The sequence below is a fragment of the Helianthus annuus genome, chromosome 16 (assembly GCF_002127325.2).
Source record: "Helianthus annuus cultivar XRQ/B chromosome 16, HanXRQr2.0-SUNRISE, whole genome shotgun sequence".
Classification (NCBI taxonomy): domain Eukaryota; kingdom Viridiplantae; phylum Streptophyta; class Magnoliopsida; order Asterales; family Asteraceae; genus Helianthus; species Helianthus annuus.
Genome location: NC_035448.2, coordinates 122,133,237 through 122,145,618, shown reverse-complemented (window position 1 = coordinate 122,145,618; position 12,382 = coordinate 122,133,237). Strand labels below are relative to the sequence as shown.

At 44.8% G+C, this 12,382-nt stretch overlaps 1 protein-coding gene across 1 annotated transcript; it reads right to left on the bottom strand.

Annotated features, from left to right (window-relative positions):
• Positions 1-2,895: 2,895 nt before the first annotated feature.
• LOC110919559 lies at positions 2,896-4,421 on the bottom strand. The gene is made up of 2 exons (XM_022163828.1): positions 3,673-4,421; positions 2,896-3,484 (listed from the first exon to the last, which is right to left on the bottom strand). Exons 1-2 carry the CDS (start codon positions 4,419-4,421, stop codon positions 2,896-2,898), a joined length of 1,338 nt encoding a protein of 445 aa, XP_022019520.1.
• Between the last annotated feature and the right edge of the window lie 7,961 nt (positions 4,422-12,382).

The window sequence follows — 12,382 nt, the reverse complement described above, 5'->3', positions numbered from 1 at the left end:
ATATTTATTAGGTTCGTATGCAAGTAGTGTCACGTAGTCACGTATAGTCCTACACGTATCTAACACATAACATGTATGTCATACTAGCATATACGGCATCATGCCTATCCTAGGACATGAACAATTAAACAGTAACAGTTAAGCAACAATAATGGCACACAGTCCATATCCTTAGTTTATGCGGCCCAATAACTAAACAAAGGAGTCCAGTCGAAACCGGGTGGTCTCGACTCGAGACTATGAGATCTTGAGTCGCAGCCACGAGATTCTGAGTCGCAACAGCTGGTCTCGAGTTGTGCAGTTTTTGAATCGCAACCTTGAGTCGAGATCAGGAGATCTCCGAGTCGCAACCAGCTGGGTCTCGAGTCTCTTGTTGTACGTTGTTCAGTTTCGAGTTGCGAATAGAGAGGTCTCGAGTCGCAACCCTACGGTCTCGACTCGCAACCACCACCGATGCTTCTAGACCCCGTATCCAAATTGGTACTATCCAATCAGGTTCCCTTAACATGTTCCACCATACCGTACAATCATCAAATCGGATCAAACCAACATATTTCAAATTGTCATGGTATCTTCAAATAGTTCATCCATATTAGCATATTATACACATTTAGTGCACAGCTCAAGACCATAATCAGTTCACAACAACTAGCATACATTCTATAGAACAGGAACATGTATACACCTAATCCATGTCATGAACACCCATGTATACTATCATTTAGCATAGAACAACTTCAAATCTCATTGTATAATATCAGTTAATCACCCAAAAACAAACCTTAGTACAAAACAGTCAACACACCCGAGTTTCTAGAATTTGCAATGAACACTAATAATGTCAACCTCCACATATTACTGATATAATGAATAAACCACATAGAATTTCAAAAACACATTACTGGCCACGAATCACAATTTGTAGTTCAACCCAAGATTAAGACACAAGAAACAAAATAAAAGCAAACTGACCAATGGTTCTAAATGGATGGTTGTGGGTGTGACCCGAGACCCGGACTTCTCTCGAGCTGAACCGAACTCGCATTCGCATCAGTTCTGGCCATCATGTACAAGGTCAAGACTCACAAATATACAAAACAATTTCAGACGAATCACTTTTACCGACCGAGAGATTTAGAGACGATTAGGTGTGATGCACAGCTATGGGGTTTCCTCCTCCACTGATTTCACGTGACTAAGACCCGAGACAAAACTCAGATCAAACGAGAACAACCACCGTACTGCTGTCATCCGAGGGTCCATCACTATAACGTCGTCATTGCCGCAACCTCATCCCGCCATTGTCTTTAGCAGGTTCGTCTCGGAGTTCCGCTGGAACTCTTGTTTGTCGTCGGAGCTTCCAAGTTTGATGTTGCTGATGTCGTTACCCTGCACCATCGCGCCGCCGTCACCGCCGTTCACGGTAGTGGTGGTCTGCTGTATATTCAATAGAGAGAGGAGAGTGAAGAGAGGGTGTGTTAGTGAGTAGGTGTGAATGCGAGTAAGATGGTGCAAGAGGGAAGAAGGGTTTCAGGGGGGGTGTTTGACTTGCCGTGAAACAACGCCGGAGAGTTGGCCAGTAAAGCTCTGGTCGCCGGAGCAGTAGAGAGGAATGAGGAGTGTATTTGGGAGTGTGTGTGCGGCTGCATTATCTTTGTAGGGTTTTAGGGTTGAGAGAAAAATGAGAGGGGGAGGGTTTAGAAGATTTAAATATGGTAGGTTTTAGGTTTAGATAGGTTGGCTTGGGCCTAGCCCAATGTGCGTGAACCCGTTGAGCGATTGTGTGCCTCGCTTAAACGAATAGGTCCGATTTCATTAATTAATATAAAGGTAACCAAATAAACCTCTCGTCGCGGATTATTATAATTTTATAAAATAATGACGATAGTAATAATAATACTAATAATAATAAATATTAATAGTGAATATGAGCATTAATAAGATGCTCGTCTCTCGATGATCAGGATCAAGGGTTCGAGTTGTCACATTCTCCCCATGTTACAGGAATTTCGTCCTCGAAATTTAAGCAAAAGTCACACAATTCGCTCTATATGTGTACATATATTCCATTACCACACACAATTACAATCATTTTCACGAAAGTCCACTAAACGAACATGTAAGTCACATAACATATAAGATCACATTGCACGAAAAATCACGTAGCGTAAGATTCACAGAGTTTGCACGTATCTCACATAGTATAGATTTTCACCAAATTGATCACAACATAAAGATGAAATCGCACGTTGTAGGCTGGTGTACGAACGACGCCACGGTGGCCGTTCCTGTACAAACGTGGTTGATGATCGGGAGGTGGTGGCTTTTCCGGTAGATGAGGAGAGTGTCGATAACTTGATCGTTTATCCTCATCCGTTGGAATATTATGGTGTGGCATTGTACACCCCTGCAGAGGTGAGAGCAATGCTTTCCAAGAAGTAGATACTTAGAACATGTTCGTTTATTGGTTCCCGTATGTTTGTGTTTAGCAACATGGACAAGTACTTGGTTTTTTTGCAAGATAGTTGTATGTATTTATTACCAAAATACCTATCTTTTTTTGTAGTGGTTAATGTATCTATTACCAAGATACCCACTCTTAGCGCTGTATATTTTTGATCCTTTGACTTATGTATGAAAAATATTTCGTGTCCAGGATGCTTTTTTACCGTTATGTGCAGTTTAAATGCGATGGTAATTGTTTGTACCGTAAAGTGCAGTATGAATGCGATGGTAAATTTTATTGTTTGTGTAAGTAATGAGGGAAAATAATAAAAAGAAATAACTTTTATTAACTCAATACTTAGAAGAAAAAAGAGACATCGTTAGAGATGGATTACACTTGTTTGTAAAAGAAAAAAACAACCAAACCCGCCGTTAGATGGATTACACTTATTAACTCAATTGAGCCGCGTTCCAGCTACGCGGGACCGCGACACCATCTAGTCTGGACAGGCGGTAGGCCCCTTTGCCGAGGTCTTCTTGGATGACATATGGACCTTCCCAATTGGGTCCCAGCTTGCCTGAGGGCTCCGCTCTACTAGCTTCATTGTTACGCATGACGTACTCGCCTTCCTTGAAAGTATGCTGAGCCACGCGCTGGTTGTAGTACTTCTCCAAAGTTTTCTTGTACTTTGCCTCGCTGATGACGGCTGCCTCACGCCGCTCTTCCAGCAGATCTAGGCCATCCCTTAGGAGCCTGTCATTGTCATCATTAGTGGTGAGGCGCCGTAGCGAGGGTAATCCGACTTCCGTGGGTATCATTACTTCCGTGCCATAGGTTAGGCTGAAGGGGGTTTCATTGTTACTTGTCTTGGGCATTGTTCGATGTGCCCAGAGGACATTCGACAGTTCTTCCACCCCAGAGCTCCCTTCGTAACCTAACCTTCTTTTTATTCCATCAAGAAACTCCTGTTTGCCCGCTCCACCTGGCCGTTTCCCTGGGGATGTGCTACCGATGTAAAGATTTGTTGAATCTGAAGTTCTGCACACCAATCCTACAAGACCCTGTCGGTGAATTGCGTTCCATTGTTACTTACCAAGCATAGCGGCAGTCCAAATCGGCACACTATGTGCTCCCATAAGAACTTTTTAGCGTTTTCAGCAGTTATTTTGGCCAAGGGTTTAGCTTCAACCCACTTGGTGAAATAGTCGATTGCCACAATTAGTTACTTTAGCTTCCCGGGGGCCAGCGGGAATGGCCCCACGATATCGACTGCCCATTTTTGGAAAGGCCAGGCCGCCGTGACAGGAATTAAATTGTTCTTGGGGCAGAGTGTTTGAGGAGCAAACTTTTGGCAACTACGGCACCTTCTGAGCTCATCTACTGCGTCTTCATGCATCCCAGGCCAATAGTACCCGGCGTTGTGGATTTTGGCGACCACTGTCGGGGGTCCAGCGTGAATGCCACATATGCCAGCGTGTATTTCTTGGATTAGGTATTTTGCTTCTGCTGGGGATACACACCGCAGTAGTGGTCCCAAATATGACTTTCTATACAGGACGCCATTGTTTACTTCATATTGCAACGCCTTGGTTTTTATCTTTTGGTCTTCGCCTCTGGCAGGGGGTAATTCCCCCTTTGTGAGGAACTTTAGGATCGGAGTGTACCAACAAGGTTCCTCCGCTATGATGGCGGAAACTTCCCGGGGTTTAATGGAAGGTGTTTGTAATGTTTCTACCTTTACTTCTCTTTCCATACCCGAAGTAGCAAGCTTGCTCAAGGCGTCTGCTATTTGGTTTCTTCCTCGATGGACGTGATTAAGCGTGACACAATTGAAGGAAGCTATGAGCTCCTTGGTCTTAGCCAAATACTTTGCCATTAACTCGTCCTTAGCTTCATAAGTTTCATTTACCTGGTTATTGACTAGCAGAGAGTCAACATATGCGTCAAACCTTGTTGCTCCCATAGATTGGGCCATTCTTAAGCCCACGAGTAGTGCCTCATATTCTGCTTCGTTGTTGGAGCATTCAAAATCGAAACGCAGGGCATACATCAGCCTTATCTCATCTAGGCTTGTTAACATGAGACCCGCCCCGGAAACTTTTCCACTGGATGATCCGTCGGTGTACAACTTCCAGGTTTGCCTGGCTGTGCTGGACTCCTATATGTCCTGGACCGCGGGGTCCTATACTACTTCTCCATCAGGAATCTCAGCCAAGAACTCGATTGACCATTTTGCCAATCTTCCGGAGATCTCTGGCTTGTGCAAAATTTGCTGTAGTGGATAATTTGTTAAGACCTGTACGAGATGTCCTTGAAAATATCTTCTGAGGCGCCGAGTAGCATGGACTAATGCCAGCACCAACTTTTCAAGTGTTGGATACCACTTTTCGGGTCCCGCCAGAACTCGGCTGATATAATATATAGGTGTTTGTTTTACATCTCTTTCCACCATGAGTACCGCGCTTACCGCGTTATGAGCTGCCGCTAGGTATATCTTTAGTAGTTCTTCTGGGTATGGCGCTGTTAACATGGGTAGTTTTTTGATGAACCGCTTCATGTCTTGCAAAGCTTCTTCCACTTCGCTGGTCCATTTGAAATTTTTCTTGTTAAGGCAATCTTTCAACGTCTTTATGAATGGCAGAGATCGCTCGGCGTGTCTTGCCAAGAATCTGTTTGACACCACTAGGCGTCCGTTCAACTCTTGCTCCTCTTTTAAAGTTCTGGGGAAGGGCATTCGTGTTATAGCGGCTACTTTTTCCGGGTTGGCTTTAAAACCATCCCGGGTGACCAGTACCCCCAAAAACTTACCTTCTTCTACCCCAAATGAACACTTTTTGGGGTTGAGCTTGATGTTGTATTCTCTTAGCTTCTGGAAAGTCTCCTCGATGTCTTCGAGCATTTGCTTTTCCTCTCTGCTCTTGATCACCAAATCGTCGACGTATACTTCTAAGTTTCTGCCGATTTATTTTTCGAAAGCCTTGTCCATGAGCCGCTGGTAAGTGGCTCCGGCGTTTCGCAGACCAAAAGGCATTTTGGTATTAAAAAAGATGCCCACATCGGTATGAAACGCCGTTTTTTCTTCGTCTTCTCTGGACATTTTGATCTAGTGGTAACCCTTATAAGCGTCTAAGAAGCACTTGTATCTATAAGGGACCAGAGAGTCAACCTTGAAGTCCATCTTAGACAACGGATAAGCATCTTTGGGGCATGCTTTGTTCAAATCTTTAAAGTCGATCCACATCCGCCATGTGCCATCTGGTTTCTTGACCATTACAGGGTTTGATACCCATGTGTGATACTTTGTTTCTCTAAGAATTCCAGCTTCGACCAACTTTCGTACTTCTTTGACTACCGCTGCTTTTCGATCATGAGCCATGTTACGTTTACCCTGTGCGACTGGTTTAATGCCCGGGAGTGTTGCTAACTTGTGCTCTGCCTTATCCCGGGGTATCCCAGTCATGTCAGATTGTTCAAAAGCAAAGATGTCGGCATTCCTTCTCAGCAACTGTTTCAAGTTGTTTTTAACCTCAGGGGAAAGACTATCCCCTATTGTCACTGCTTGCTCTGAATGGCATGTGCTTAAGAACCACCTTTCCAGGTCGATGGCGCCGGTAGGCCCTTGACGGCATCTTTTGGTATCCAATACTTCTCCCAGCTTATCTCGGTATACTGTTGCAATACCCCGCGGGTGGGGAACTTCATGAACCTACGCGCCGTGGAGACTATAGCATCCAGTTTTGTTGGTGCATATGTCTGTTAACTTCGTCTTGTATCGAGTCTTATAATAGGTCAGATAGATCAAGTCACAAAGTACGAGAAAATAGAGTTTTAGAGAATGTTGTCCATTTCTCGCGAAGTGGAACATGTCCAGTTCGTACGAAATGACACTGGTCAACTCGCTTGAGCCTATTCCATGCGAAATGGGCTTCCTATAAATAGTGGTCTTGGTCATTTCATTTGTTAGGTTTTGGATTCCGGCAGCGAAGCTCTGCCGAAGCATCTCCAGGTTGTAAATCGTCATCAAATCAATACAAGAGATAGTTAAAGTGATTCTTGTGTGTTACAGGCTGAAATAACTCCGATACGTCTGATTACGCCTTTCGTATTGGACGAGATCTCTTCTGAACGACTCGTTTGTTCTTACAACGATCCTACAAGACAGGCAATATTTTTGTTAGTTTGCGTAAGAGGATCATATCAGTTTTGAGACAAAGCACTAACACCGTTAAGCTTTAAACATTTTAAGTTCTAAGCGATTCACTTAGATTGTTAGTATACTGATCCACTTAAATTTTCACACAAAGTTCAACTGTTTCGAGATACGAGATTAGTGTTTTAAGCACTTAAACTTATTCGCGTGTCCCACCTCAGAATATACTCCCGTATCCAGACTCCTATATTCAGTCTTACAGGTGAATGTACACTAATGATATCTGTAAATGGGTAATGCGAGACCATGAGAGAGCGTGAAGACTGATAAAGACTGAAGAGTTGACATTCTGAAGACTCGACACCGAAGACTTCGTCAACATCCAAGGGGGAGTCTGTTGGTGCATATGTCTGTTGACTTCGTCTTGTATCGAGTCTTATAATAGGTTAGATAGATCAAGTCACAAAGTATGAGAAAATAGAGTTTTAGAGAATGTTGTCCATTTCGCACGAACTGGAACATATCAAGTTCGTACAAAATGACACTGGTCAACTCGCATGAGCCCATTCCATGCGAAATGGGCTTCCTATAAATAGTGGTCTTGGTCATTTCATTTGTTAGGTTTTGGATTCCGGTAGCGAAGCTCTGCCGAAGTATCTCCAGGTTGTAAATCGTCATCAAATCAATACAAGAGATAGTTAAAGTGATTCTTGTGTGTTACAGACTGAAATAACTCCGATACGTCTGATTCCGCCTTTCGTATTGGACAAGATCTCTACTGAACGACTTGTTTGGGTCTTACAACGATCCTACAAGACAGACAATATTTTTGTTAGTTTGCGTAAGAGGATTGTCACACCCCCAAAATCCACTCGCGGAGTACCACCGCTTGGGAGCGTGACTGACCAGGATCAAGCCATCAATCATATCAAACATAGCATTTAATAATAAAAGTAATTAATGTAATTCATCATGACATGACTGATGTTTCAAAACCAAACATCGTTTAAGTAGCGGAAGCATAGTATGTAATCTCAAATAATTATAAGTTCGAATAACGTTCATGAATCCAAATCCCACAACGACCTGCTCCTCCCTGTGCAAGCTCCATAAAGTACCTAAGGTCCTGCAAGGCATGCAGCAAATAATCAACAAACTAGTTGAGCGAGTTCACAGAAAGTAGGTTCATAACATAATGCATAAGTATAGCTAGTGGGGGCTTCCCATACTAGTGTGTACTAAAGGTGGGGGCTTCCCAAACCTTGTGTTCATATACTGGTGGGGGCTTCCCATGTTTATCCTGGCTAATGAGGGCTTCTCATTAACGGTACTTACTAGACTAACTTCCGACCATGTGTTCTTCTTTACCGAGAACAGGAAAACGTACAGGGTCACGTAGGCTTTACGTGACGTGCCCTTCCCCGAGGACATGGTACGCGTGGGGGCTACGTAGGCTTTACGCAGTGTGGCCTTCCGACCTGGAAGCCAGCGGATGGTATTGGGTTACGTAGGCTTTACGTAACGTGTCCTCCCGACCCGGGAGACAAATGGCAAATACTGGGTTACGTAGGCTTTACGTAACGTGTCCTGACTAACCTGAGGACGATGGTCTATAGTCTAGAGAATGCGTAAGTACGAGTAATCATTCCATATTCAACATATCCAACCCAATTCCCAACCCGGGAATCCCATGCCTTGGCTGTGTGAACTCACCTTGGTTTGCTCGGCAGATACACAAAGAGTGCAGGTAGCAAGTAAATGGTCAACCACGTCCTATCATGGTTTATACAAGTCAGGCTTTGACTAAGGTAGTACACGTATGCATCACGTAAGCTAACACGTTACTACCACGTATGCATGTAAACAGGCAAAAGCATAGCATTAACATTCATGTGCGATCCAATGTCTAAGCCCGAAAGGTAAACAATCCAATTAACCTTCAACCCATTCATATAACGGCCCAATCTAAACAGTCCAGATTCTCAATCGGCCCAAATAACATATCAGCCCAAACAAATAAGCAGTCCAATAACATACAGTCCACAAATTAAATCATTTGGCCCAACCAGTTGGGCCCGTGACAGTGTAGGCCCAAACAGATGTATGTGCAAGGGTGGTCTCGAGTCGCAACCGGCGATCTCGAGTCGCAACCGGAGATTACGAGTCGCAACAGTTGGTTACGAGTCGCAATCGTGATCTCGGTTCATCATGGTCTGGTTACGAGTCGCAACGGGACTCGCAACCGTGGTTTCGGCTTGTGCTGTTTGTGGTCTCGAGTCGAGACGGTGAGGTTTCGACTCGCAACCTGAGTCGCAACCGTGTGTGTAACTGATTTCCATAATTCCTGCATTGACTTATCCGTGATTCTAGCAAACAACTTAGGCAGTTTCGAAATCAGATCAAACATGACAATTATCATCAATTACTAACCTTTATCAGTTTCATAATATGGCAATTATCGATCAAACAAGGGAAATCAACATCAATTCTTATGAACCCTAATACCAAACATAATCAAGAACACTTGTCCAAAACAATACATGAACATATCCGATCAAACAATACATAACAGCCGATTCATCATACATTCATATACATCCGATTCGTGTGCAAGCCGATTACATGATCATTATCTATCATTGATTAGTAACATCCAATCTAACGTTATCATACACACATGTTAACAAGAATCCTCGGACATCAAGCAAACATACTCGAAAACATCAACACACACACAAACGATTACAAACATGACAAGTACTAACCGAATTAGAGAAGAAGAGAGGGTGATCCGAATTGTGGATGCTCTTGCCGTCGGGTTCCAAGCAAACGAGAGAGAGATAGAGAGCAAGTAGGGTTGTGTGTGTTATGAGAGTTGAAAACAAATGAGGGAATAACCCCCCTCTAAGGTGTTTGTTTGCGTGAAAAGGGAAGTGGGCCGAGCCCACTCGGCTACTCATTGGTCCGAAAGCAAGGTATAGCCCAAATGGGCTTGTGTACTCGGTTCGTGTACATTCACAACATACATACATACCACGTAATACATACACATATGCACGTAATAATAAAACATTCATTAAGTCATGGTATCACGTAGGCACGTAACGTTACACAAAGTAAGTCTGAGGTTCGAGTTGTCACATTATCCCCAACTAATTGGAAATTTCGTCCCGAAATTTGGTATGCACTCACTGAGGAAGCTAGGTAAACTGTACTGTTCACTGATTTTCCTGGGGTGTCACATCCTCCCCCCGTTGATCTGGAATTTCGTCCCGAAATTCCGAAGTAGTAGCTTCAGCCTCAGTAGTGGTAGCATTGGTTTCGAATAACTGGGGGTACTTTTCTGTCATCCTGTCTTCGCGTTCCCAGGTGTACTCTGGGCCACGTTTGGAGTTCCAACGAACTCGGACAAGAGGGATTCTCTTGTGTTTGAGGACCTTCACATCCCGGTCCGTGATTTCCACTGGTTCCTCGACGAACTGCAACCGCTCGTCGATAGTGAGTTCTTTGAAAGGAATGATGAGGTTTTCATCTGATAGGCACTTCTTTAAGTTCGATACATGAAAGACATTGTGAACTGCCCCGAGTTCAGCTGGTAGGTTCAACTTGTAGGCTACCTTGCCAATCTTTTCTATAATTTCGAATGGTCCGACGTATCGCGGATTCAGTTTGCCCCGTTTGCCAAAACGAACCACACCCTTCCAGGGTGAGACTTTCAATAAAACCCGGTCCCCGACCTCAAATTCAATGGCTTTCTACGCTTGTCCGCGTAGGCTTTCTGACGGTCGCGTGCTGCCGCCATGCGTTGTCGTATTTGTGCAATCTTTTCTGTGGCGTCCACTACAATCTCTGGACCCGTAATTTGACTATCCCCCACCTCTGCCCAGCAGAGGGGTGACCGGCATTTACGCCCGTACAATGCCTCAAATGGAGCGGCTTGAATGCTGGTATGGTAACTATTATTGTAAGAAAACTCCACCAAAGGGAGGTGCTTTTCCCAGCCGTTGCCGAAATCGATGACGCATGCTCTAAGCATGTCTTCGAGAGTTTGAATCGTTCGCTCAGACTGCCCATCCGTCTGAGGGTGATATGCTGTGCTCATGTCTAATCGTGAGCCGAAAGATTTGTGCATCGCTTGCCAAAGCTCTGACGTGAATCGTGCATCGCGATCCGAAATGATGGATGTGGGCACCCCGTGCCTTGAAACAACTTCTTTAAGATAGACGTCTGCGAGAGTGGAGAACTTATCCGTTTCCTTTATAGGTAGGAAGTGTGCAGACTTGGTGAGTCGATCCACTATGACCCATATTGTATCGTTCCCACGCTGGGATCTAGGTAGGCCTGTAACGAAATCCATGGAAATTTCTTCCCATTTCCACTGAGGTATCTTAGGCTGCTGAAGTAGGCCAGCTGGTTTCTGATATTCAACCTTGACTCTCGCACAGGTCAAGCATTTTCCAACGTACGTAGCGATGTGGGCCTTCATACTAGGCCACCAGTAAGTAGTACTGATATCGTGGTACATTTTATCCGACCCTGGATGTACCGAATAGCGAGACTTGTGTGCTTCGTCCATCACAAGTTCGCGTAGACCGCCATAGAGTGGGACCCAAATACGCCCCGTTACATAGTAGGCGCCGTCTGCCTTCTGTTCCATTTGTTGTCGTGAGCCGCGTAAGGCTTCAGCCTTGACGTTTTCGGGCTTCAGTGCTTCTGTCTGAGCAGCTCGTATCTGAGCAGGAAGGCTAGACTGAATCGTAAGCTGTAGCGCTCGCACGCGCCGAGGTAAAGTGTCTTTTCGACTAAGAGCGTCAGCCACCACATTGGCTTTGCCTGGATGATACTTGATAGCGCATTCGTAATCGTTAAGTAACTCGACCCATCGTCGTTGACGCATGTTCAAATCCTTCTGCTTAAGGATATGCTCGAGACTCCTGTGATCGGTGTAAATCGTGCACCTGGTACCGTACAGGTAGTGTCGCCATATCTTAAGCGCGAAAACGACAGCTCCCAGCTCTAAATCGTGCGTCGTGTAGTTCCGTTCATGAACCTTTAGTTGACGAGAGGCGTAAGCAATAACCTTGTCGCGCTGCATTAACACACATCCCAGTCCCCGAATGGATGCATCACAATAAACCACGAAGTCATCTGTGCCCTCTGGCAATGAGAGGATAGGTGCACTGCAAAGTCTATCCTTTAGGTGCTGAAAAGCAGTCTCCTGGGGCTCTCCCCAGCGATAGGTAACACCCTTCTGTGTCAGTAGCGTAAGCGGCTGAGCAATCTTCGAAAAGTCTCTAATAAACCGTCTGTAATAACCTGCCAGACCCAAAAATTGGCGTATTTCTGTCGGTGTACGCGGTGCAGGCCAGTTTCTGATCGAGTCTACCTTGGATGGATCGACATGGATCCCATCCTTGTTCACCACATGGCCTAAGAAGTGGACTTCACGAAGCCAGAAGTCGCATTTAGAAAGCTTGGCGTACAACTGTTCCTTCCGAAGGAGTTCCAAGATAAGGCGAAGATGCTGCTCGTGTTCCTCCTGACTCTTGGAGTAAATCAGAATGTCGTCGATGAAAACAATGACGAACTTGTCGAGATAGGGTTTGCATACCCTGTTCATAAGGTCCATAAATACGGCAGGCGCGTTCGTTAACCCGAACGGCATGACAAGAAACTCGTAGTGACCGTAACGAGTTCTGAATGCAGTCTTGGAGACGTCCTCATCCCGGACTCTCAGCTGATGATAACCAGACCTCAAGTCTATCTTGGAATAGTAGCACGACCCT

Bases quoted from the DNA above. Each gene is read 5' to 3' on its own strand.
- LOC110919559 (XM_022163828.1), bottom strand. From the start codon at position 4,421: ATGGCCCAATCTATGGGAGCAACAAGGTTTGACGCATATGTTGACTCT. The intron at 3,485-3,672 runs GTAACTAATTGT...ATTGGTGTGCAG, and splicing joins CTGGCCCCCGGGAAGCTAAA to AACTTCAGATTCAACAAATC.